Source organism: Eubalaena glacialis, chromosome 13, assembly GCF_028564815.1.
Source record: "Eubalaena glacialis isolate mEubGla1 chromosome 13, mEubGla1.1.hap2.+ XY, whole genome shotgun sequence".
Lineage (NCBI taxonomy): Eukaryota > Metazoa > Chordata > Mammalia > Artiodactyla > Balaenidae > Eubalaena > Eubalaena glacialis.
In genome coordinates, this window is record NC_083728.1 from 55,666,008 (window position 1) to 55,691,970 (window position 25,963).

At 59.9% G+C, this 25,963-nt stretch overlaps 2 protein-coding genes across 4 annotated transcripts in view; one reads left to right on the forward strand and one right to left on the reverse strand.

The window, feature by feature from the left end:
- The first annotated feature begins 458 nt into the window (after window positions 1–458).
- On the forward strand, window positions 459–8,575 carry MPG (N-methylpurine DNA glycosylase). Its single transcript, XM_061210351.1, has 4 exons — window positions 459–624; window positions 2,640–2,873; window positions 5,526–5,730; window positions 8,131–8,575. The coding sequence occupies exons 2-4, from the start codon at window positions 2,652–2,654 to the stop codon at window positions 8,535–8,537; spliced, it is 834 nt and encodes a 277-aa protein (XP_061066334.1). The 5' UTR covers window positions 459–624; window positions 2,640–2,651; the 3' UTR covers window positions 8,538–8,575.
- Window positions 8,281–25,963, reverse strand: part of NPRL3 (NPR3 like, GATOR1 complex subunit) — a 34,914-nt gene continuing 17,231 nt past the window's right edge. Inside the window, exons 4-12 of one of the 3 annotated variants that reach the window (XM_061210349.1) lie at window positions 25,778–25,931; window positions 24,525–24,606; window positions 17,247–17,384; window positions 16,190–16,346; window positions 13,463–13,569; window positions 12,895–13,024; window positions 10,795–10,984; window positions 9,912–10,104; window positions 8,281–9,348 (exon numbers count right to left, since the gene is read on the reverse strand). In XM_061210349.1, coding sequence (XP_061066332.1) covers window positions 9,183–9,348; window positions 9,912–10,104; window positions 10,795–10,984; window positions 12,895–13,024; window positions 13,463–13,569; window positions 16,190–16,346; window positions 17,247–17,384; window positions 24,525–24,606; window positions 25,778–25,931 — 1,317 coding nt within the window. In that variant the 3' untranslated portion in view covers window positions 8,281–9,182. Of the gene's footprint in view, window positions 9,349–9,911; window positions 10,152–10,794; window positions 10,985–12,894; window positions 13,025–13,462; window positions 13,570–16,189; window positions 16,347–17,246; window positions 17,385–24,524; window positions 24,607–25,777; window positions 25,932–25,963 lie in introns of those variants that run through there. The other 2 variants (XM_061210348.1, XM_061210350.1) reach the window with 2 other exon arrangements.

A 25,963-nucleotide genomic window follows, 5' to 3' on the forward strand; every position in this document is an offset into this window, starting at 1 on the left:
GTAATGCCCCTCCGCAGTCCCAAGGACCAGGGGCTCCGACACCACCTCCCTCACGCACACTCCACGCGCACCCCACCGAACCGTCTGGTGCACCCCCAAACCACTACACCCCCAGCCAGAGCCCCCCTAGGGCCCAGTCAAGGTTCACAGGGACCAAGCCTCTTTCTTGGTGGTCTGACCACCAGCTGGAGGTCACCAGGTGGAGTGAGCGCTGCGGCTGCGGCGGGACCAGGATGCAAGTGGGGCGGGGGGCATGTCACTGGGAGGGGCGCGGGGCGGAGGGCTCCCCTCCACCCCAGCTGCCTGCTCCCCCTCCTCACACCACAACTGTCCCAGCAGCCCCGGGCCTTTGTCCCGGATGGGAGGTAGGGCGCCGGGCAGAGGCGACGGCGGGGAACTCCGGTCACTAGCCCGGCCCCTCCCCCGGGGCGGATCCGCGCCTGCGCCCGGCCCCTCCCCCCGCCGGGCTTCCGTCCTTCTCAGCGCAGGCGCCGACTCCAGCCCCGGGCCGGGCGGCGCTTCCGGGTGGGCGCGTGGGTGCGCCGGGCTGGGCTCCGCGCCGGCAGGTACCAGTTTCGAGAGCCCTGACGGAACCGCCGGTTGCCCGCGCGCCGCGGGGCCCAGGTGAGTGCGCGCCCAGGTGAGCGTGCTCCTCGCCGGGCGCACGGCCGAAGGACTGGCTCGGGGGCGGACCCCCCCGGAGTCGCACCGCCACCGCAGTGAGCCCTGAGTGGGAGCCAGTAATGTGCGCACGGGCCGCCCCTCGGCGTCTGCAGTTCCCAGACGAGCGCCTGACGGCGGGGTTGGGCCGGCTTGGCTGCTCCACTTGCCAGAAACAAAGCCGAGGCCCGGCCCGAGGTCGCCAGTGAGGTCTGGGAGGAGCGCCCGCCACCGGTTTCCTGGTTACGTGCTGGGCGCTCAGCCTGGCTCAGACGCCCCCTGCCCCGAGCCCGCCTGCCGCAGAAATGACCATAGGGTTGGCTCGAGGGGCCAGTTCCCCACACTCTTCCCTTCAGTGTCTGTCCCAGACGGATAAATGCTCTCCCTTTATTTACTAACCCACTGTTTGCCCAGGTTTTGATGGAGGGCTGGCGGGTCCCTTGGGTGCCCCCATCCAGGCTGCTGTTTTCTGCCGTCCACTGGCTGGGCCCAGCTTGGGAAGAGACCCTTGTCCCCAGGTTTTGCGTTTCTTCCTAACATTGGGGAGCGCTCGCTGTACCCAGACAAGTGCTTACCCAGCTTCTCATTTTATTCTCAGAACCATCTTGTGTGACAATGTTGGTTCCCTTTCTGCAGATGAAACAGAGGCACAGACACCTTAGGTCACTTTCTGGGGCAGCGGTCACTCTTGGGTGCAACGGCAGGGTCACCCCACTCTTCAGCCTGAGGCTCTGAGGCAGGTTCAAATCCTAGGTCTGCAGGGGGGGAGTCAAGGCCTCTCTAAGCCTCAGTCCCAGGGCATCTGCATGAGCTCCCCCTACCGCACAGGGTGGGTCAGGGCAGAGACCCAGCGCCACCCCAGAGCCTCGGGGCAGGCCGGGGGCCAAACTTGGGCGGAGAACAGGGGCCCGCAGCGTCCTGGAGTCAGCCTGTGGTGGGTGTTGGCAGATGCGCCTGGCTGCAGACACGGTCATATCAACATCCATTCTCAGCAGGCTGGCGGCTCCGGCTCCGGACAGCATAGAATGTCAGCACTTACGTTAAAAATAATGGGTCTGTCACATGCCAGGGAGGTACGGGAATCAGCCCCTGAGGAGGGTGTTTCCAGGCCCCAGTGCTCCCCTGCTGCTCCTTTCCTTGGAGAGCAGCTGGTCCCAGAACGGCCAAGCGCGTGTGGTCAGGTTTCCCAGGCCCTGTGGCAGCAGGTGGGAGGCAGACAGTGCGCCGGTCTCAGCAGATCCTCCTCATTCCTCGCACCTCACTTTTGCCTCACTTTTCCTTATTCTGACATCCTGGGTCATGAGACAGAGGACAGCTGGGGACTCATCGGGGGTCACACCCTGAGCGCTTGGGATGGGGCCAAGTAGACGGTCTGCCTGGTGCTCACCCATGTGCGTGTGTCAGGCCTTCTGGGCCATTCTAGGAGGGGTCTGGCACAGTGGGAGCCCTGCCAGCATTGGGGAGGGGTGTGGATGACACAGTGACCCACAGTCCATTCCTCGACCAGGCCCCACTGAGGTCACAGCTGTTTTAAAATTCCTGGTTAGGGGCAGGTGCAAAGGGCAGGGTTCCAGAAAGAAGCTCAGAAGTTCATTTGGAGACCACGTGATGAGTGGCAATCAGAGGGTAGTAGCCCTCCTGTCCCAGGCTTGGGTGCCACTGTCCCCTCCCCAGGCCCTGCAGCCCTTTGCCACTCCTGCTTGTGGATGGCACGTGCAGCAGAGTGGCTACCTTGTCACTGCCGCCACGAGCCTGCCTTCACGTACTGTCATTTCCCAAGTCCTCCTGGGTCCCAGCGCAGGGCTGAGCATGCCAGGTATGGCTCAGGTATGGCATTCTGTTTGCACAGGCTGGTTGCCCCCTTTTTGCACATCAGGAGACAGGCAGGCAGTTGAATGAGTCCTTGAGCTCCTGACTTCACTGCACAACCATCTGTCCTCTCCTCTTCAGACCCTTTATCTTGTCCTTTCCTGTTTCAGCTTTCCTGAAGAATGGGGCAAAAAAAGCAGCGACTGTTGGAGGCCAAGCGGCATCAGAGCCCACCAGATGGGCCCCGGACAGCTTCCCCCAAGGAGCCCCGCTTGGGGCCACCCACGACCCTCGGCCCCCAGCGCAGCATCTATTTCTCAAGCCTAAAGGGCCGCCCTGCTCGCCTGGGATCAGAGTTTTTCAACCAGCCCGCAGTCCCCCTGGCACAGGCATTTCTGGGACAGGTAATGGAAATGTAGCGGCGTGGCCTCTGCTGAAGGGTCATCACCGTGCAGCATCTGTGGGCCCAGCCCTCTCCCCGCTGGGCTCACGTCCCTGACTTGGCCCTGCGTGGCCTCATGCAGTCAGCCGCTTTGCCCACATTTGCTCCTGGGTAGCTTCACCTCAGTCATCTGGGGCAGCGTCTGGGTCCAGGGTCAGCTGGGAAGAATGCAAAGGTTGTTAGGGGTGCCTGCCTGCTCTGGGCAGTGAGGATGGGGCAGCTACAACATTAGCCTTCCCCCTGGGGCTGTGGGAGCATTACCCCTGGTCCACCTGGGATTGCCCTCAGGGCAGGTTTCTTACAAGGACCACGGTCAATGCTGGCCCCTCTGTCTGTGAGGGGCTGCTCTTGCCTGCCCCGTCCCCTGACACAGTCAGTGCCCCTGCTGGAGCTTGTCTATGTGTGTAGCAGCTTTAGACACATGGCAGCTGAGGCCATGGCCTACGGGCTGCCCAGCATCAGGATTGTCTAGATGAAGGACAGCCTCCTTCTCCCCACAGTGGCTCACAGTGCCAGAGCTGGCTTCCCAGCAGCCCCTGCAGCTCCAAGTTCTGGGGTGGGAAACAGGACCACCCAGGGCCCTTGGGGGTGGAGCCTGTCACCATGCGGTGTGTACATGGCATGTGCCGCAGCAGCAGAGTTTTGGCCACATCCGTCTGGAGTACCATCTGGCTAGGCCTGGCTTTCTGGTCCTCCTGGAGGTTCCATGGCTACCCTGTGTCCTTTAGTGAGCCTACTTTTAGGTTAAAATGGCCAAGGAGAGTCAGTTTCTGTGGCTAATAGAAAATTGGTGCCAGGAACAGATCCTAAAATGTGAGGTAGTGGAGTGTGACCTAAAGTGTGACCTCATCGAGAAGGGACCAGAGTCTGTTCCCATGAGGATGCTTTCAGCTGCAAGGGCCAGAAGGTCCTTGTAAAAGCACCTTAAGTCAGGAGAGGTTATGATCTCACGTAAAAGGGCACATGGGGCAGGTGGGCTCAGCATCAGGTCGAGGGCCCAAGGGCCTCAGTGTGTCACAGTCTCCCCCTAGACTCCCCTAGGCTCACATCACGCCTGTTGGAGCCCGAGGGTAGACAGGGTGATGTCCAGCAGAGAAGGGAGGGTCTCATCCTGTATGTGCCTTTGGTTAGGGAGGAGAGCCTTTTTCATTACCTCCCAGTGGATGTCCTCACAGACCTCTTGACCAGGCTTGGGTCATGCACTCATCCTTAAGCAGGTCACTGCAAGGAGCAATGAGTTGCCATGACAACCCGGACCACTCTTGTGTCACCCTCTCGGCTGAGAAGGGTCTTGCCTCTCTCGGGACCCTCCACCAGCAAGGAGGAGATGCTTATAATGGGGGTGAGGGGCAGCCACCATCTGCTATCTGGAAATGATATCAGTGAAATTCAGGACAGGAAAGAAGACAGTGAGGAAAGGGCTGTGGGAGGCTCCTCCCCAGGCCCCATGGAGGTGTCAGGCTGACAGGGAATGCTCCCTCTCATCCCCTGGGAAGATGGGCAGGAGGCCTCACCTGAGGTGCTCTGGCCAAGCCCACCTGTGCACACATACGGGGATTTATGGGCTTTGTCTCCAGGAAGGCCTCCTCTAACCCTTACCCCCGAGTCCAGCCTCCAGCACACCCCTCCCTGCCCCCACGACACTGACCCTGGCCGCAGACACATTGAGCTCCGTGGGCTAAGGCATGGTGGCCTGGCCATCCAACTTGCCTAAGGACAAGGCAGGTGCTAGGGACAGCCCTGGTGAGGTGGCTGGCCCCTGAAACTCCACAGTGAACCCTGGTTGAGTCAGACCTGGGGCTCCGGACACGGGCATGACTGCTGGCCATTCCTGGGGCCGTACCATGGTGATGCGTGGCGAAGGGCAGAGGGGCTCCAGGCGGGGGAGGACTCAGCTCCTGGGGTACTCAGCGCTCCGCAGGCCCTGCCTGGCTCTCCTGTGGCCTACTCTGTTCTCCTAGGTGCTCTGCTGGCCTGAGAGCACCCACCCCTCTGGGGACAGCCCCTGACAACTGCCCCCTGCCCTGTCCTCGGCTGGCCCCTCTGTCCCCTCCTGGACCCACCCTGCCCAGTGTGCTGTCCGAGGCAACCGTCGCCAGGCTCGCCTTCCTGGCCTGCTGCCTGCGCTGACCCACTCCTTGTGGAGCTCGTTACCCCCAGGGTCGTGGGCCAGGCCTGGGGCAGTGCGGGGCAGCTGGTCCTGCTGCTTTCAGAGTTGGCTGGGTGGCGGCTGAGTGTGATGGTCCTTTGCAGTTAGTCCAGGGGGAGGGGGCTCCACAGGCTCTGGAATCCCAGGCAGGGCCCTGTGCCCTTCACACTGCTCGGCCCCAGGCTAAGCTTTAAGTCCAAGGGGACCCTGCTGAGAGGAAGTGCGAGAATTCACCAGTGCTGGTGCCCAGCCCAGCCCTGGCCGGCCTGAGATGGCTGCACCCTGTGGACAGGGCACTTGGTGAGCAGGGCTTGTGGTCCAGTGGTCCAGCAGGATGGAGGGGATGGTGGGGAAGAGCCGGCTGTACCTGCGTGTCCTATACCTGTACACCCTGAGCTGGGGAGATGAGTCCAGGCTGTGGACTGTCAGGGTGGAGCGAACCCGGCTCCTTCCTACGCTGAGCAGGTCTTGGTCCGACGGCTGGATGATGGCACAGAGCTCCGTGGCCGCGTCGTGGAGACTGAGGCATACTTGGGGCCAGAGGATGAAGCTGCCCATTCAAGGGGCGGCCGGCAGACACCCCGCAACCGCGGCATGTTCATGAAGCCAGGGACGCTGTATGTGTACCTCATCTATGGCATGTACTTCTGCATGAATGTCTCCAGCCAAGGTGAGCAGTGCTGGGGCTTGGGGAAGCAGGAGGCCTGGGCAGAGCCCCCTCAGCTGGCAAACCCCGGGAGGACCAGGTTGGCTAGGTGATTGAGCAAGGGGTTCCCTTGCTAGGCTAGGCGGGGGTTGCAGGAGCTTTGGCTGCACGGATGGTGGTTAGAGGTGCCAGGGGCCCCACAGAATAGAGGTCACGGGTTGACTTGAACACAGAGCACATGGGTTCACGAGCCCACCGCTGGCCCCAGAGCTCAGTGCTGGTGTCACTGCCAGCCCAGAGAGGACTCAGGAGGGGCTGATGTGGGGAAACAAGAGTGAGATTGATTTGGGGTGAGCTGGGCTCAGGCAGGAGCCTCGCCAGGCGGCCAGTTATGGGGTCTGGGTCAGTTCTCAACTGGGGATGATACTGCCACCCTGGGGAACATTAGGCAATGTCTGGAGACATTTTTGGTCATCACATCTGTGGGGATGCTCCTGGCCTCTAGTGGGTGGAGGCCAGGGAGGATGCTCAACAGTTCACAGTGCACAGGATGGGCAACTCCACAGAATCATGGCCCCAAAGGTCAGTGGTGCCGATGGGAGAGATGCTGCTCTAAAGCTCCCGGGAGGGTCCGCGCACCTTGGGGGACCCACTGGGTCTTCCGTGGGTAGGCAGCTGTTTTCTCTGAGTGGTCTGTGCTGGGAAGGAAGCGCCCAGCACCGTCTTGCCAGAGCCGCTGCTGACCAGCAGCGGCGGAGGTGAGGAGTGGGTGGTGGTCTGCCCAGCCCACTCTGGCTAGCCAGTCCTAGCGTCCATCTGCCGAGCCTCCCGCCGCCGTCGCAAGATGAATGAAGGCTCGAGGACAGTAAGGGGCTGCCGGTCACACACATGGAAGGATTCCATTGACGTGTGAGTTGTGATTGCCCAGAATGGACAGCTGGGGATGCCTGATGCCAGAGCCACAGGGCCAGAGGACACGGGGAATCCACGACTGGCCCTGTGCCCAGCAGAAGGCAGGTGCTGTGTGAAACTGAGTGACAGGGACTGCCCCTGAGGGCCCTGTTATCAGGCGCAGAGCTTATTCCGGTCGCTGAGCTTTTCTTTGGCGTTAGAACCAACCCCTCACGTGAGAGGAGACTGCACTTGGACAAAGGGCTGCAGTCAGGAAAGGGAGGAGCCCAAGTTTCTGCAGGTACAGTGGACAGAGCAGATGTGGGAGGTGGTGTGTTACTTTCTGGTTACGTGACCAGGATGCCCCAGGAACGTCGAGGTTAGGGGAGCAGAAAACCACATGGGTACAGACAGGGTCAAGGGTCATCCGGGTGGAGTGAGGGAGAGGGGCAGCCGAGACAGTCCTTGCCTGTGGGGTGGAGGCCGTGCAGAGACCGGACTTGGGGCTGCGCGGTTGGTGCAGGCAGACGGGCTTGGCGGGGGGGTGATGGGGAAGCCTGGTGCGACGAGGTAGGGGTGTCCTGTTCGTCAAGAGTCTGGACTCAGGTGTGTCCCACGAGAGGAGGGGTCAGCTACTCCTCCAGACCTGTCTGTAGGTGGTACCCAACTACGCTCAGGATGGAACCGGGGGAGCTTTGAGGCCAGTGAGGGGAGTGGCCCAGGAATCACAGAGGGACTAAAACTCAAGGCTTTAGATGCCCTTGGGCACATCCTGAAGTGCTTTGAAAGCTAGCTGGTTAAGGAGCATCTGGTCGTACACCACCCCCCCCCACTTGCTGGCTGTGCAGGCCAGCTCCTGGGTGCTGATGGGAAGGCCTGTGTGGCTGAGGCCTGAGAGAGGGACTGGCCTGGCCACACCTCAGGCTGAGCCCCTCAGACTCCCAGCTAGCGGGTGGGCTGAGAGTCAGGGGAGCAGGTGTCCCAGGACAGTGGCCTTGCTGGAGGGTCAGGGTGCCTCTGTCCAGGGTGCAGGAAGTAATCACTGTCCCCAGCCAGGAATCCAAGAGGGTCTGGACAGATGTGTCTTCTCGAGGGAATCCCTGGGCCTGGGTGTCTGTTTGCCATCCCACAAGTGGCCTGGTTGGGGAGGGGACCCCGCGGAGGTGGGGCGCTATATCCGGTACCTCCTGCTCTGTCAGTTTCCGCACTGGGTCCTGGGGTGGGGCTCACCTGCGTCCTGTGCACACTGGTGGCTGCTCCAAGCCAGGCTTCCAGCTTCCCCAACAGCCAGTGGGGGAGATGGTTGGGGGACCCTGGGGTTTTCTGTGCTGACCTCACAGAGGGAGCCAGGGAGCTCCATGCCTCCCCAGCTGGTGCCCATAGGAGGCACAGGTGCCTTGTGGGTGCAGGTGTGCAGGAGGGGGAGGCAGGCACAGGGTCTGGACGGTGAGTGAGCACAGGTGTCACCCCCGAAGCTTTGGTCGGGTCTTGGGTAGCGGGGCAACAGCCTGGGAGGCTCCATCTCTTCCACAGGGGACGGGGCGTGTGTCCTGCTCCGAGCGCTGGAGCCCCTGGGGGGCCTGGAGGCCATGCGGCAGCTTCGCCAGACCCTCCGCAAAGGCGCTGCCGGACGAGCCCTCAAAGACCTTGAGCTCTGCAACGGTCCCTCCAAGCTGTGCCAGGCCCTGGCCATCGACAAGAGCTTCGACCAGCGGGACCTGGCCACAGACGAGGCTGTGTGGCTGGAGCGGGGCCCCCTGGGGCCCAGTGAGCCAGCTGTGGTGGCAGCAGCCCGAGTGGGCATAGGCTACGCAGGAGAGTGGGCCCTGAAGCCCCTGCGCTTCTATGTGCAGGGCAGCCCCTGGGTCAGTGTGGTAGACAGAGCGGCCGAGCGGGACGCACAGGCCAGAGCAAAGGCCAGCCGGGATGAGGATTTTTAATTGTTTAAAAATGAAATAAATGCTGTGTTTATAGAAAACAGTATCACTTGTGTCTCGGCCGGAGCCCCCGTCGGTGGTCAGCTCGTCTCTGTGGGAGGACCCGGGGCCAGCAGGCAGACTGCCTCCTCAGGCCTGAGGCAGCCGTGTGTGGGGAGCACCGGTGCAGACACCCCCCCCCCCCAAGGGGAAGCTAAGACAGCTGCGGGACACCGTTAGCCCAGGTCCTCGTGCCTCAGGTGGCACGGGGGTGACCGCTTGGCCATGGCCTCCTGGTGGCTAACAAACACAGGACTGTGGAGGGGGGAGGGGCTGGGCCAGGCACCGGCAAGCTGGGGGGAAGGGTGCCTGCAGGCGGCCAGTGCTGGCCATACAGTCCAGGCTAGGCCCTCGGACCTGAAGCTCTGGACGGCCCAGGCCTGGGGAACACGGGGGGGGGGGGGGGAGGGGCGGGGCTCTGAGAGAAACACGGGCCGAGTTGGTGTGGGCAGCATGCAACCCTCACTCAGAGGCAAGAGTCCTGGACGCTCTCCCAGCTCGAGCCTCACCTTCTCAGCTCAGAGCCCCTGAGGCTGTTTCCAGGACTGGAGGCGGGTGAGGATGTGGAGAGCAGGGGCCCCGTGGGGAGGCTCCCTCTGGTGCCCCAGCTCAGGTGAGCAGGGCCTGGAAGACAGTGATGACCGGATCCTCGTGGGTGGTCACCACCAGGACACTGCGGAACTTGTCCACGAGCGCGAGCAGCTGGGAGCGCCGCGTGTTCTCGTTGTACATGATCTCCTCCAGGTGGTGGCGGCCGCGGAAGTAGTGCAGGAGCCTGGGGGGTGGGGGGTGGGTATGAGCACAACTACGGAGCTGGCGGGAGGGGGGGGCTCCTCAGACAGGCCCCTGCCCCGAGCAGTGCCCTGCACCCGCTGCCCACCGTGGCCCCTGAAATATCACCCCGCCTCAGTGCCCTGACAGAGGTGAGGGCAGTGCAGGGTCAGCTGGCAGCTTCTCTGCTTCATTGGCAGCTTCTCTGCTTCATGCTGCTGTGGCTCTTGGGGCACCTCGGCTGGGGGCTCAGTCCCTGACAACCTGACGCTCCCAGAACACCATACACCCAGCGCACCCAACTCAGGGTTGGGTGTGACAAGTCTGTGTCACCTATGGTGTGGAGACCAAGGGCCCCACCCGATCCCCATGAGGACAAGAACCTGCTGCTGCTTCCCAAGACGTGACAAGAAACACCCAGGAGTACAGGAGAGACCCCCACATGCAGATGCCAGGTGGGGACGGCTGTGTACTGGAGATGCCACCTCAACCAGTGAGGGCTGTTTGCCATCGGGATTTAAGCTGAGATCCACTTTGTCCTGACCCTAGATGTGGCCCCTGCTCCACCTGGCAAACATGCGGAGGTCCTCGGGGTTCTGTGCCGCGGGCACGCTGAGGATGGCTGCCCGTTCATGCTCGGACAGGCTGGCCAGCAGGTTCTCCGTCATCCTCCTGTTGAGTGGCGAGTCCCCACTGGGGAGCAGCTCTGCACTGGAGTTGTCCATGCTGGGGCTGGTGAGGGTCATGTCATCACTGCTGGCTGAGGACGGGCAGAGTCAGGGAGCGGCTACCCCCAGCCCGAGTCACCTGCGCCCACCTGGGAATTAACTGCTGTGCCCTTGGGGGCAGCCCCTCACCCCAAGGCCAGCCTGGTCATCCAACCCCTCCCACCCACTCAGAGGACAGGAGCCCTGGGCAGGCAGGTCCGGCACTGAGCCTGACGTCCAAGGCCCCGCCTTAGCCTGGGGAGGTGCCTCCCCCTAAGCCTTCCAGCCCCTCGTCTTCCCCAAGCCAGGGACCTGGGGCTCGGGGCTGCCGCCTTAGGGGGCACACTGTGGCCAAAACAGCTCCTTCGAAAAGGGACTATGACAGTCACTGTCTCCTCATAGGCCCTGAGCACGGAGGTTTCAGCGGTCCTCCCAGGGATGGGGTGCGGTCTGCTCTGACCCCAGGCTGGGCCAGGCTGCTCCTGACTCAGCAAGGTAGAGCCTCGTCCTCAGGGAGGCAGGCAAGGGGGCCAGGGAGAGCTGCCCAGCTGGGCGAAGTGGCATCCTCGGGGACACAGCTGCCCACGGGCACTGTGTGTGCACGTTTTCGAGTGCAGCCCTGTGAAGGTGTTGTGGTCATTCCCTGTGGCGCCCAAATTGGGCCTCCTGGCCGCCTGCCTCTTCCAAGGGCGCCCAAGGTGCTTATCCCCCACCAGACAGATGCCCTGGGCAGGGGGTCCTACTTGGGGAGCCAAAGCTGAGGGCGTTGGGCGTGCTGAGGCTGCGGCCGCCAACCCTGGTGGTGAGGGGCACGTCATCCTCCCGGGGGCGGGGCTCGTCCTCACTGGGCGAGGCCATCAGGCAAACGTAGGTGTGCAGCTGGACCAGGAGCCTGTGCTGCAGCATCCACACCACCATCTGGATGAGCTGCGTCTGCAGGATGGGCAGGCCTGAGACATGACCCCCAGGTCACCCCAGAGGTCAGGGTGAGGCCCCACACCTCAAGAGAGGGAGCGCCCAGCTGCCAGCCGCTCTGCAACCCCAACTCCCGTCCAGGGGAGGCAGCGGGGCCACACCTGCCGTTGCTCCATCACACGCCCGGGCTGCCCACGGCTGTCCTTTCTTGCCCAGAGCTGAGGAGCAGGACCTGTGACACGGAGGACCTGCTCTGCCTCCTCTTCCCCAGCCCACTGGCCTCTGGGGTCCCTGGACACTGTTCAGAAAGAGGCTGCTGGCAGCTGCCCTGAGAGCAGAAAAGTCCTCCCCTTGGGTCAACCTGAAAGCCTGCCCGGGGACAGGGAAGCCTGTGCAGGTGGTGCTCCAGCAGCCGTGAGTGGGGGGCGTGTGTGCACATGGCGTCCACGTCCTCAGACCCACACACCCGCCTGCTCATCCCTGGGGGTCCCTTGCTGGGAGGGGCTGGCTGACCGGGCATGGAAATAGGGGCATATGTGACCCAGTCACACCAAAGAAAATTGAAAAGGATTGTAAAATAATTAAATTATGAGGGACTTCCCTGGTGGTCCAGTGGTTAAGACTCCTTGCTCCCAATGCAGGGGGCTCAGGTTCAATCCCTGGTCGGCGAACTAAGATCCTACATACCACAACTAAGCCTGCGCGCCGCAACAAAGACCCAGCGCAGCCAAAATAAATAAATAAATTTAAATAAATAAATAAATAAAAATTATATTAAATTAAGAGACTTCATCAGCACTTGAGCACATTCTGGGCCTGAAATAGTAGGTATGGAAGGCAGGCGGCCTCACCCTGGGACTGAGCAGAACCAGAACCGGCTCCATCCGGGCCCCTCGGGCTCGGCCTAGAAAAGCCACCCGCCATCCGGACCATCGGGAAGTTTCCACTAGGGAGGGGAGAGGGTGAACATGCATAGTGTGTCTTTTATTCAGCTGGCACGACCTGGCACAGTTCCTGGAAACCAAAGGTGCCATGAAAGACGGCATTCAGAACAGTCACGCTTGGCATCTAAATGAGCAGACCAACAGGGTCTCCTCATTCACAGCTTGAGTTTGCTTAAGCTTTTAAGGACTGTTTTTGCCTAACAGACCTGGCACTTATTAAAACAAATACTTTACTTTTGAAGACAAAGCCTTGAGAACACCCAGACCCATCTCCGACACCTGTCCCACCTGGCCCTGCCCAGAGCCCCAGAGCCCCAGAGCCCCAGGTTTGCAGTGGAGGGGAGGAGGCAAAGCCTCTCGGATGCAGGCTACACTCAACCCTGCCACAAACGCAGAACTCACCAGTTCGCTCCACACGTCTCACCCCTCCCTGGTGGCCAGCCCACCACACCCAGCACCCCTGCCTGCCTCTCGCCCTGACCAAGACCCAGGACCCCTTGGATGAGGAGATTCCGGGGACCAGTGAGCCCAGGACTTATACCCACAGACCCTGTGGCTACCTGGACCATGGCAGGCAGGGGAGGGAGTAGGAGTGTAGGGACCAGGCTCAGTGAAAGCAAAATTCCCTCTGCGTCCCCCAACTATGGGATCCCCAGGCCCAGAAGGGGGCACCAAGTGGCTCTGTCCTCCCAGGAGAGGTCACCGATCTCCTGCCAATTGGGCCTCTTAACTGCGTTCTAACCCTAAGAAGTGCCCACCATGGGCAGGGGGGCTCCATGGGGGGAGGGACTTGCAATGCCCAAGTGTCTGCAGGCTGCCTAGCCAGGGACCCGGCTTCTGGTCACCCTGGCAGGGCAGGTACCACCTACACAGCAAGCACCTCCCCACAAACCAAGGCTAAAAGCACGGCAGCACTGAGAGCCTGGGATCAGGGACTGACGCCAGGTGGGTGGTTCCTGGGCTCCCTGAGCTCCTGAGACTCACCTCCTGCACAGCGGGGGCCAGGGGGTTCCTAAACTCTGACAAGGAGACCGGCAAGGAGAACTTAGCGAGGACAGATGGCAGGTCGTGAGACGGAAACTGGCGTGAGAACTGCTCAGCCAGCGGAGAGTACCTGGGGACAGGGGGTGAGGGTCCGTGAGCTCAGCAGACCTCCCCACCATTCAGGCGTCTGCACCCTCGCCATGAGCCTGTGGTGGACAGGAGGAGGTGCAGCCTGGCGGGTGAGCCAGGATGGGTGCAATGAGGACAGAACCCAGATGCTTTCCCCACACCACAGCCCCTATGAGCCCCCAAGTCAAGGCCAAGGCTCCCGACCTCCCACCAGGTGCCCCATGCAGCACCCACTGGCCGACAGGTACAGGCAGGCGCAGACCCTTCCTGGAGGCCGTAGGTGCTGGAAGAGCACAGGCCAGGGGTGCCATGCAGGGCTGGACCAGGCCAGAACTGGAACATGGGCCCAGCTGACCTGGGGAGCACCACCTGGCCGGCCCTGCCAGCCACACCCCTGCCCATTCGGGGGCCCTGGGCTCTGGCAGCCAGGGGGACTCACAGACACACACTGGCGTTGGGAGAAAGCATGTAGACGTTGTTCTCACACAGCGGGTAGATGATGATGGCCTTGCCCCAGTACACCAGGTGCGCCGCAAGCTGGAAAACCTGTGGGCAGAGGGCCGGGAGAGCACTGCTGGGGAGGCCAACCCACGCAGCCCCCTGGCTCATGGCCTCAAGCCTCTCCATCACTGGTCCCTGAGCCGTTCTGGCTGGCACCAGCACGGGGACGCTGGGGCACCCGAGATGAGGCCAGTCCAGCTGATCAAGGGGCTTGGCTGCACATCCCGGCAGAGGCCAGCCCACAGCCCAGCAGGCGCCCAGCACAGGGACGGGGCTCCACGTGATAGTGGATGTGGGTCACTGCACCTGCCCTCACTCCACACACTCATCCCTGGAGAACATCCCACCATCCTGCTGCCCTGGACTCTCAAGACATCAGGATGGGCCACACACAGACCATGATGCCAGGACAGGGAGCCAGGGTGAGACCACGGCAACGGGCACCGCTCATCCTGCAGCACCACGGCCAAGTGCCTCTGAGGGTGCATGCATACCTGTGACAGTGCCGGGGACACCTCTACCTCGTCTTGGCAAACAGGGCCTCCAGTGCCACAGCCAACTCGAACACAGAGGAAATTTCAGTTCCATCGCTGACCCTCTTCTTTCTCAGCCCAAGTCCCAGTGCTGATGGCTCTAAAGGACACAGGCCCCCTTCCCTCCATCTCTGCCACCACCCTCGCCCAATGGGCTCCACCTCCCACCTCTCCCTGCAGCCAGAGCGCCCTCTGCAGGCCACAAGTCTGAAATCAGGATCACCCGGCTGGAGTCAAGCTGTCAGCTGGGAGACTCTGTTCTTTGCTTCCAAGCTGCTGTGACCACACGTCTCATCTCTGCCTCATGGTCACATCCCAGCCTCCCTCTAACAAGGGCCTACCCAGATCATCCAGGATCATCACCCTGTCTCAAGGGCGTTATTCCCGTCTGCAAAGTCCCACATAAGGAAGGTCACACTCACAGGTCCCAGGGATTAGGTCTACGGGGCCACTGTTCACCCAATCACAAGTAAGGTGTGATCCTAATTTTGTTATTCAAAGATTATGTGTTAATACGTATATAAAAAGCTTGGAGGAATCTAGGTTACCGCTAGGATATGGGATTATAGGGACTTTCTCTTTTTCTGTTTATAATTTGTATGATATTTGAATTTTTGTAAGAATATATTAATTTCATCATGACAAAAAACCCTCAAAATACTTGTAGAGCTTTTTTGCCTAGGATGGAACATGAGTGATTTTAAATCATCTGGTGACATTCACACCTGCGCTTGAGGTTCCAGCTGGGCTCGCTGGCCTCCCTCCCCACGGGGCCTCTGCTAGGTGGTTTGCTGCAGGAAGCAGCAGTCCCAGAGGCTGGTAAGGTCCACCACCAGGGCTGGGCCCCAGGGGGCGTCTGCACGACCACACCAGCGGCAAACCCTGATTTGCACCGGGTTCAGTGGGGAGGGGCATGGAAGGAAACAGCAAGGGGACCCCATGGCAAGGCCGGGGAGAGGCGAAGGGGACATCATCAGAGCTTTGTCTGTGTCTGGGGGAACTGTGAGGCACAGCGTCCAAACAGGCTCCGTGATGGGCAGCCTCAGGGGACAGTGAGGGTCACCCCCTCAGAGGTGCACACTCACAGGCATCTGCCGATCAGCCAGTACTGGTCAGAACACAAACTCCGTGTACACACACAACAGCTAGCGCGTTAAATGTTCTGTGTCTCGTGGGTGCTAGGAAGGCAGTCCAGGAGCCCATGTGAAACACCAAGGCAGAGTCCGATAAACACTTTCAGACGGGGTGGACAAAGGTCATGGGGTAGAGACGGGGGAAGGGCTTATTCTGGACGACAGAATCCAGAAAGGCTGCTTTGGGGAAAAATGGCCTGAGAGTCAGGCCTGGTAGACAAGCTCCCCTAATGTGCTAAGCAGCAAAGGCCAAGGGCTCCCTGGAGGTGCCTCGCAGAGGCCTAGGTGGGCCTGCCTCATGGTGCTCCACCCTTGGCCTTTGTAGGAGCCGCTGGTCCCTGGGCCAGGCCCTGCTGCCCCCTGGCGGTCACACAGTGCCCCGTTCCAGACCCTGAGTCCACCCTCAGGCTGTCGCTTGGAAGGCCCCCTGCCCCTGGCCTCCAACTTCTCCCTGTGCTCTTCCTTGGCCCCAGCCCCTGCCCAGGTTCAAACCAGATCCACGGGCAGGGCGGAGGGGCCCCCATCTGATCAGAAAGGGCAGCTCATGAGCACGTGGCTCAGCGAGGAGGTGGCACCTTGCACAGAACACAGGCCTGTGTGCCCGCGGGGCGTGGCGGGGGGAATCAAGGCCACTGGGTTTGGTGCTGGCTCTGCACGGCTCCCACATGGGCTAAGGCACCCTGCGTGCCCCTGCTTCAACCCTGCAAGCCCCCAGCCCTGGCTCTGGTCCTGTGCGGCCCCATCACCTGGCACCACGACGGCCTCACTCCTCTGCCGCAGTTTCACTGCCCCCTCCCTCCACAGAGGAGGACATCAATCCCGAGGCCCTGATCCCAGGTCGGACTCCAGATCCACCCATCACCACAGCAGGCCATGCAGCAGCCCTCGGCTGGATGGAGGCCCTCGGGAGGCGGCTTGAGGTGCCAGCTGTGATGCGTCCAGCCCCTCCCTGCTGCCCATCCTGCCCACCCAGGGTGTCTCCCCAAGCCCCCAGGGTACCTGCAGCAAGGCCAGGTCTGCGTCCTGGGCCAGCTGCTGCAGGTTCTTCACAGCAGACGTGGTCTTGATCACACGCACCAGGGCTGGGGAGCAGTCAATCGGGAGCTCGCCCAGCAGGGACTTCTCGTCGCTGAGCAGCAGCAGGGCGTGGTACGGGCTGTGGGGCAGAGACACGGGTCAGCACAACCAGCGAGCCCCAGGCCCCTGCCCTGGGTGTGCACCTGCAGAGAAGAGGCCAGGGAGGAAGCAGAAGACAGCGCTCTGCCCTGAGGCCTTTAAAAACCTGCAAGGATCACCCACAGCAAAAACTGAGGAAGGCCTGATGGGTGACCCGGCTCCATCCCGCCACCTCTGGGATTGCCCAGCAAACGTTCGTTCAAAAACCAGTGAATCTTTCGTAAGGAAAGAGTCCCAAATAAGCAAAATCCCCACTGCAGACTATGAACAGAACTACCTAGAAATACGCTTAGCATGGAAGCCCAGGGCGGCGCACAGGCCTGGGGAGGGAGGAGGGACAAGGCAGTGCTTTGCTTTCTGTTGTCTCAACATTTTCTGTTATGTACCCAGATTTCTTTTTCTGGTTAAAAAACATTTAAGGTAACAAAGGACTTGGTGGAGGAGGGGGAGGCAGAAGATTGGGCTCAGCGCTTTCCTTGAAGGAAATCAGTGACATGAAGAAACAGATCTCACAAGTTCTGATCTGAGCAGGAGGTCCAGTGAGTACCACCATGAAGACACAACGCCTCCGGTGGTCGGCTCCCGGGCCCCGCCATGATGCCCAGCCCCACAGCCCTGCCCAGGCCCTCGTCTGGGACCGCAGCACAGCGCCCCGCTTGGCCAGGCAGTGCTGAGAGGGCCCGTGGGGAACCTGGGGTGGTCATCTCTAGACAAAACTGGACACAAAAGCGTGTGTTTTTACTCTGTAAACAGCAGCGCCCTACCTGCCAATTTCTGTGGCAGAAAGAGGAAAAGACGATTTTTGGAACCAAGTACTTGGTAAACCTCAGGACACAGGAGAGCAGGGCCCCGGCAGGGTGTGCGTGGGGCTGGCACTCACCGGATGGCCTTCAGGCTCCGCTCGATGGCCTCGGGGGGGATGAGGCTCGTGGCCGCGTAGTGGATCTTATGGGGCAGGCAGAAGCTCACTTCCAGCCAGCTGTTGACGTGGAGCCGCACCACGCCAGATGTGCACAGGCTGCAGAGAGCGGGCCGTCAGCCACCCACACAGCAGCTCCCAGCTGTGCACACAAGCCACACAGACCCCCCCTGAGGGCGCCTCCTCCCGGCACACGGAGGAAACTGCAGGGGAAGACTTCCAGAGCAAGAAAGCATCTTGTCCCAGACCTCAGTATGTGTAAGAGAAGAAAAAGTATTAGGAACACCCACAAAAACTGTATTCCTGGCCAGCCCTGGAATCTGTAGTCCAACCAGAGAGCCAGGGCTCCCATCTCTGTCCCACAGGCTCAATGCACTAGGAGTATCTCGAGGCCGCCTCTGCACACCTGAGGAAGGCTCCATCACAGTGGGCTGCCAGGCAGGGCAGGGCCTGTCACCAAAAGGGAGAGGTGAGCAGGAGAGGAAGGTCCTGCCGGGGAGGGGCCCATCCCCCTGCAGACACCAGCAGCCCCAGGGGCTCCACGGCCACCGCCCACGCCAGCCTCGGCTCAAACCTTCGGCTTCCCTCGTCTCTGTGATGGAACTTTGGTTCTTTCAAGCCCTGGCCTTGCTCAGGCCAGACATGGCAACTCTGTGTCTGACCCTCATTTCTCACATCCCACCTCAAACCATCTGTCAATCCTATCTGCTTCACGGCAGGGACAAAGTCCAGACCTTCTCCGCTCCGGCCCCCTCTGTCCGCCCTCCCCACTCAGACCCCCAGGGCTCCCACGTAAGCAGTCCCAACCAAGACCCCAGAGTGCCGGAGCCCTGTGGGACCTGCCCATTCTTCTCCGACCCTGTCTCCCTCCCCGCCTCCCATGGGACCAGCAGAATAGGCTGCCCTGCGGCTCTCCAGGCCCGTGTAATTGCCCTGGGCCACACACTCTCCCCCAGGTGCCCCGGGGTTCCTTCCCCCCTTTTCAGATCTCAGCTCAAGCGCCACCTTCTCAGTGGGTCAACCATGAGCCAGGCCCCACAGGCCGCTCACAGTTCCCGTGTCCTGTGCACCGGACAGCAGCACGACCTGCCGTCTGCCGGTCAGTGCTGCTTCCCGACCAGAATTCAGTCACAGGGTGCACTGCTCACCGCACAGCCGGTAATGGTGGGGTACGTGGGGGCACTGAGGGCATTTCCTGAATGGAGGAAGGAAAAGGCACGAGGAACATGTGTCCGCTCTGGGGGGACCATCTCTCAGGAAGCCCCTGCCAGGAGAACAGTCTCCTAGCGGTGCCGTGCAGGGGGACCACACACAAAGCTGGGGCCACGGCTCCGTGGCATGGCACCTGGTGTGGACGCGGGGGGAGCGACTGCTGGAGCAGAGGGCAAGGGGGTCTGTGCCCAGCCAAGGCCCGCCTGCCCTGCCCGGGGTGCCCTCCCCGTCACACTCCAGCCCCACTCTGCTGGCCCTGCTGGCGCCCAGGTCTCAGGGCTCCCAGGCACACAGATGCAGGGTGCTGGGAGGCTGCCCTGTGGCCCCCGCCCTGCGCCCACAGGCCGTTCTTACAGTCTCTCCCCACAGCTCCGCCCAGACGGACGGCAGAATCCATGGTCAGCAGTTTCAAATGTAAAAATAAGCCTTCACTGTCTCCAGCAGGGAATGGGCAATGGGCAGAGGACCGTGGGAAGAACACAGAGCACGTCTGTGACCTCAACTGCCCCAGGACTCCTGCCAACACCAGCGTCTGCTCCCTCTGCCTGTCCTGCCACCAGGGCGTCAGGAGAACCAGGCCCCCAGGAGCCCCCCTCAAGGGATGGTCTTAGGCTCTGAGCTGCAGGGGTGGGGCTGCAGGCTGTGGCTGAGTCTGGAGGGCAAAGGTTTGGCCATTGCTGATGCCACAGCCCCTCAGGGTGAAACCCAGGCACGGGTTTCGTGACTGTCACGATTTGGGGAAGAGACCCCGGGTCCTTCCCCAGGTCCCAGTGGAGGACACCGCTCTTGGCTTCTTCCAGAAGGAAGCAAGTACACCTGAGCAGACGGAGGCTCCTGGAGCCTCCCCACTCCTTGGCCAAGGGCCTTTGTGGGCTGGACGGCGCACGTCAAACCCTGAGAAACAGCGTCTTCTGGGATCAAAAGTCACACGAAGAGACTCGCCCAGGGGACCCAGGGTAGCGGCTCCACTTGACTGGGCAACATTTATGCTCTCAGCATCTGTGTATGAGGGAAGCAGGCGGGGGAAACCGGGCGCCAGCTCCTCCTCCATTCACTTCACCCCTGCTCGGAAAGGCTGGTGGATTCAAAATCAAGGCCTTCCTGTCTCTGAGCTCCCCTCTAGGACACGGCTCAAAATGCCTGCTGGAATGAATGCCACAGAGTCAGAAGTAAACACTGAGAGGCCTCTCATTTCAGAGGTAGCCGTGTGGGCTCCTCCAGGAGCCCAGGGATGCCGCGTGCAGGTCGCCGAGCCACGTGGCACGTGCGGAGGCCCCAAGCACTGGTTCGGGCTCCTGGGGCACAATTTACAGCCCTGCACTTGGGGGCTCCCACTCAGCGGTGCCGAGAAAGACACGGGGAATCATAAGCAAACTGTGTGAACACGAGAAGCCGGAGAGAGTGGTAAGAAAAGGATGGGGGGAGGCTGCAGGGGTGTGTATGGGCTGGGAGGGGGCTCAGGACAGGCATCATGGAGACTCAGCTGCAAGTGCCGAATCTGGGTACCAGGGAAACGAAGAGTCAAGGCCTGTGCAGCCTCTCCACCATGGCACTGTCCCCAGAGCCCTGGCCACACAGTCTGGGCACACGCTGGCATGGGGTCCTCTTCTCTGGGGGGAGACACGCCCTCCCTGGGTCCCTAGTTTCCAAGTGGACTTTACTCCATGTTCCCAACACTGGCGACCTCCTCCCGTGGGGCACTTGGCACTGAGGCTCATGCCTCTTTACAAACAAACGGAGTTCTGTAGCGTGCAGACCCTGAGCGCCACCTCCAGCAGCACCCGAGGGCCAGCTGCAGGTCCAGGCGAACCCCGGGACACCCTGGAACAAGCCAGGAGGGAGGGCGTCGCACTGGGAATGCCCTATAAACCCCACCGTCATCAAGAGGTGAGCCCGGAGCTGTGCTGAGGTCTGTCAGGAGGAGGAAAGAGAAACGTTTGCCCTGGTTTCTCAAGTGCGTGTGGTTTTAAGACAAGACTAGTAGAGTAGAAGTTGGGCCCGAAAAGGGTCCTGGGAAGCTCTCACTTCTATTTGCTGGCAGTTAACGGTTGGGTCTGGGAACACTGAGGAAAAACACTGCCCCTGTGTGAGGCTTATCCGGCCCCTCACACAGCTCCGAGACGCCGCCCCACCTGCGACTTGAGATAGATGCTCCTCCAGAGCCAGAGTCCTGAGGCGGCCACACCGGCCTTCCAACAAGCTCTTATCTTTCACACCCCAGACGACTGTGCACCAGCTCATTTCATCAGCTCACACCTCAGCATCCAAGAGAGAATTTCAATTCCTAACCTAACATCCTCCTCTAGCCTCGGACCGGTCACCCTTCTTCCTGCCCCAGGCCAGAGGCCTTCGAAGCCAGCCCTGCACCCTCTGGTCCCAAACACAACATGCAGTGGGACGAAACTGCACATGACCCACGAGGTCTGGGTGGGCTCCAAAAGGCCAACCTTGAAATGTTAACATTTAAGTTTAAGTGCGTTTCATGGCAACAGGGACTGAAATTCCCAGGATACTTGCGGATGTGTCTGTGGGCCCACCCCTGCTCTGGATGGGCAGCAGTGAGGCAGCATTCCCAGCGCACACAGCACCACCCGCAGGCCCGGACCTGGGTGGCTTCCCCAGGCTCCCAGCCTCCCGGGCCCACCACAGGCCCTGTCAGCTCTGAGAACTCTTCAACAAACACTTCTTCGAGCCCCACGGAATCCACATCAAGGGGACTCCTGTTTACTCATCCCTTCAACCACATGCCGAGCACGAGGGCTGTGTCACAGAAAGTGAGGGGACATCCCTGACCTCGTGGGGTGCTGTCACTCAAGTCACCAAGCTGCACGGGGAGACACAGGTGCTGGGCAAGTTGAGACGGCCACAGACGCGTAGGTCCTGGGGCACAGGACCGCCAGGCCACACCACAAACCCAGATTTTAATTAAAGCAGCCAATCCAGAGCCATTCCTTTGCAAAGTCCCACCCCAACCCCTAACCTCAACCAGTTCTCACAGCTTCCAGCCTCTCACTTCTGCTCTGAGAACGCCCTTCCCAGGGGTCAGCCAGCAAGTCTCCACCAAGAAAGAGCTGCATGTTCCCCGCCGCCTGCGCAGCCTCCCCTTCTTAGCTCCAAGGTGCAGTCCACCCTGCAGGAGCGGAGCGGGCCAGGCCAGACCCTCGAGGCCAACACAGACCTGGTGGGTCAGAGGGAAGGCTACAGACCAGGGGGCTCCTGGGAAGTCTCAGAGCCGCTGCTGTTGCCAGGCGGGGACAGGGGACGGGGAGGACACCGATGCCCCTGGGACTCCTGCGGGAGAAGCACCGCCGGTTTCCCTGGGGCCGGACCCAGGAGCCTGTTTCCAGACCCCACTTGGTCAGAGTGGGGTCTGGAAACAGGAAGGATGGGGTGGGGTTTCACCTGGAGGAAACTGACACACCTGGGTTCTGGAAGGAAGCTAAGTGCTGAATGGTGGACCCTGGCAGCTGTTTTTGCCGCAAACGCTGACTCCTGTCCTTGGAACTAGTGCCACTAGAGGGTGCTGGGCTGCCCCAAGCCCCAGCTTGGCCGGCCCAGCAGGTCACCAAGGAAGCAGCCAACTCTCCAGGGCCTCATTCCCTCCAACTTTCCAACACAATTCAAACCTAAGAAATCACAGCTCATTATTCACTTAGAAACATAAAGTGTGGTTCTGGTTTGCTTTTTATTGTAATTCCACGTTAGCGTGAATTTAGCTTGTAGTCTAGTCCTACTTGAGGCATGCAAACTCCCACTCAGAAAATGGCAACAGTTTCCAAGGAAGGGGTTTCTCATACCAGCCCACCCAGACCAGAGGGCAGCAATTCTCTTACTGCAGGAAAAACTTCCATGTGATCATGTGGATAAAAAGAGACAGGGTCAGACTACAAGACCAGAAATCTGTTCTGGGTCAAGACCAAGGCTTCGCCAAGAGGTCTCCAGAGCAGGAGGGACCAGAAACCAAGGCAATCACGCAGCAAGGGGCGTTTCATGCTGCTCTGATTTCCCCCAATGCCCAGAGGTCACCGAAATAAAGAAATGGAAACTCCAGCCTGGATGCACACCCCAAAGGACAGCTCTCCCTCCCACATAAAGGCACCTGTGCCCCCAACAGAACATGGGTGAGGGGGGAAAACTTCCCTGGCGGTCCAGTGGTTAGGACTCTACGCTTTCACCGCAGAGGGCGCAGGTTCAACCCCTAGTCGGGGAACTAAGATCCCCCAAGCTGTGCAGCTGGGCCAAAAAAGAAAAAAAAAAAAAAAAAAACAGGTGAGGGGTCGGAGCATAGCGCTCACAGAAAAGGAAATAGGGATGTTCCACACGTGAAGTCGTGCACACCTGCGTTCAGATAAAGCTGCCCTGAGACCCCGTCCTCCACCCATCACAGTGGGCAGAATCCAAAAGCTCACAAGACCCTGTGCTGGCAAAGCTCAGGTGCTGCTGATGGGAATGCAGACTGAGCCACAGAAGGAAGTGCCTCCAAATGACACGCACACCTGACCTATTCAGCCCGGCAATTCTACTTTTAGGAATTTATCTCATGGATGCACAGGCACTCGCACGAAATAACACGCATATAGTTGAGCAGCACGTCTTTCAGCAGCAAAAGCTGGAGCCAATGATGCCCCAGGGAGGGGGCAGGCAGCTGTACAGCAAGGAGAAGTCAGTCCCTATTTACCAACAGACAGACGCCTGTCGGTAAGCTACACGTTAAAGTGAGGAGGTAAAGGGCAAACCGTGCACTCAGTGCGCTCTGGCTGCGAAAGGGTTCGCCGTATGTGCTTTAGCACCTTGCGACAGGGCGTACAACACTCGGCTGCCTGATGCAATGCACCCTGCCACCAGGAAGGAAACCTGGCGAAGGTGCAACGGGAAAGAAACTCTGTGCTCTGACTTTCAGACTCAAAGGACAGGTGACCTTTTCAAAGGCTTAAGTTAAAAAAAAGGAAAATTACCAAAAGGTCATAGTGATTATCACTGGGTATGGGATTATAGATGATTTTTATTTCCTTTATATTTTTTTATATTTCCTAAATGTCTATAATAAACACATATCATTGGTGAAATCAGAAAAAATATTAACATTAAAAAAAAAGAAAGGGACTTCCCTGGTGGTCCAGTGGTTAAGACTCCACGCTCCCAGTGCAGGGGGCCCGGGTTCAATCCCTGATCAGGGTACTAGATCCCGCACGCCACAACTAAAGATCCCGCACACCGCAACTAAAGATCCCGCACGCTGCAACGAAGATCCCCGATGGTGCTGTGGCCCCAGCTCTCAGATCAGGTCCACCTCCAGCAGGGAATGTGGGTCCACTGGACGGAGCGAAGCCCCGAGAAAGCCGGGGCGGGGGAGGTGGGGGAGCAGAGGAGAATGTGGGGAAGTTGGGGGTGGTGGAGAGGAGGGAGGCCTGCACCTGCACACTATCTGTCCAGCAACATGCTTGGTGCTGCGAGGTCCCCTCAGCCCTGAGAGGCCCCTGGTGAGCCAACTGGCCAGGTGCACTTGGGCAGACGGCCCCCCACCCCCATTCCCCATCCCATCCCCACTGCAGACCCAGGGCCAGGAAGCAGTGGTCAGAGCCACACGGACGCTCTTTAAAAAGAAGAGAAGTGCCTTGCTGGTCCACATTTAAGAGAGTTGGTGCTGAGCCACTAATATGAGCAGTGTCTCCAACGCCTGCTGCCCTCACACACTCAGGGTCCCAAACCCCCACGACCCTGGCACAGGGGAAGCAGAGCCAACCCCAGCCCCAGCCTCTGAGCCTCAGTCTCCTCGTGGGTGAGGTGGTGACAGTGACCGCGCCTAACGAAAGTGGGCCTGGAACTTGGCACGGTGTTGCACTCAGTCAGCGTCACCGTGCATTTCAGGCCCCATGCTCAGCTTTCTTCAGGTTCATTTTCTGGCTAAAGACAAGTGTGGAGGTGACCGTCCCAGCGGGGCTCCTCCCCAGCCTCCCCCCATCTCAGGCACAGCAGGGAAATGGCACCAGCCCGGGGAGGCCCATGGGAAGCAGGCCACCATCTCACCTGTCGTAAGCGTCCTTGAGGTCCCTGGCCAGCTTGCACTTGGGCAGGATGTGATGGAACGGGGACTGAGGCCCATCATTTGCTGTAAGAATTGTAACACAGAGGACTCACAGTCTGCACAGCGAGGAGCTTGCACAGGCCAGAAGACAAGCTTAACCTAAAAAGAATTTTAAGTGGCTGTAAACCAAACATCAGGAAATTCCCCACTGGTGTGCTCAACCGTCTTTATATGGGATGTCTGGATTTACCCTTCACCAGTGGCCCAACCTGACCCTGTAGCCACAGCCCTCACAGGAAGAAACCCTTCTGCAGCTACCCTGCAGGCTCCCTGCAGGCCGCCAGAGCCACCCCGACCTCAGACCAAGCACTCCCTGCCTCATCCCACTCCTTCCCCCACACACTTACACTAGTGCAATTTATTTTCAGGATCCAAAGTCTCTTGTTAATCTTTTCTCATAAATATCTAACAAAAAATATATGTACTTAAATTGAACTTTTAAAACTTTCCTGTGAAAATGTCACAGATTCTAAAGAGAATGTTTAAAAAACAAAACTTCTGGATTGTTATTAGCTAGTACATAACTGGGCAAAACAAATATATTACACATTTTGACAACTAACTGTCAAACATCAAAAGCTAATTTTTACTGAAAAAATGCACCCGAGTGACACAGTTCATGTACACTTCTACTTATTGCTAAAATTAGCCCAGGTTCACTGGCAAATCTGTTCCTAGTTTTCTCTTCTGTTATGGAGGTGCTGACCCGAGAAGACGGAGGTGAACAGTCTGTGACAGGTGGGCATCTCTCTGCTCTAAAATGTTGACAGTACACCAAAGCCTCATGGGGATCTATTAGCAGACATTACTTTTAATAACTGGTCAGCTGATAACTCAGTTGGGTCCCCCTTCAATTTAGGTGAAAGCAAAGAACTGGCCCCCCCTCAGCCAGCTCAATCTTCCTGCTGCCCCTCTGCATGCCCCCTGCTTCAGGGGACTGTCCAGCGGGACCAGGGAGGGGCAGGCGGTGCCTGACCTGCAGGAAGAGCCACCCTGCAGGGGTCTGGGAGGAGGGGAATGTTTGGGGCTGGGAAGTCACTCCCGGAATATCAGTTCAGGAATCTGGGTCTAGCTGTGTCCCTTGGGGGTCTTCCTGTGCACCCAGGGCATGATCAGCCCACCATACAGACCATTAGTTTCCACATTGGCCCACCCAATGGGGTCCCTGCCCAGAGAGGCCGCCCGTGGTCCTCACCGTCGGCCATGGCAGACACCTCGTCCTGCAGCGCCAGGATCAGCTTGGCCTCCCGCGTTAGGTACTGGCAGCGGCGCTCCTCGTGCTGCAGCACGGTGGCAATGCGGCGGGAGAGGTTGTGCAGACAGTTTATCACCGATGGGTCAGCGTTGGCCTGCAGGAGAGAGGCCACAGCCAACTCGATCG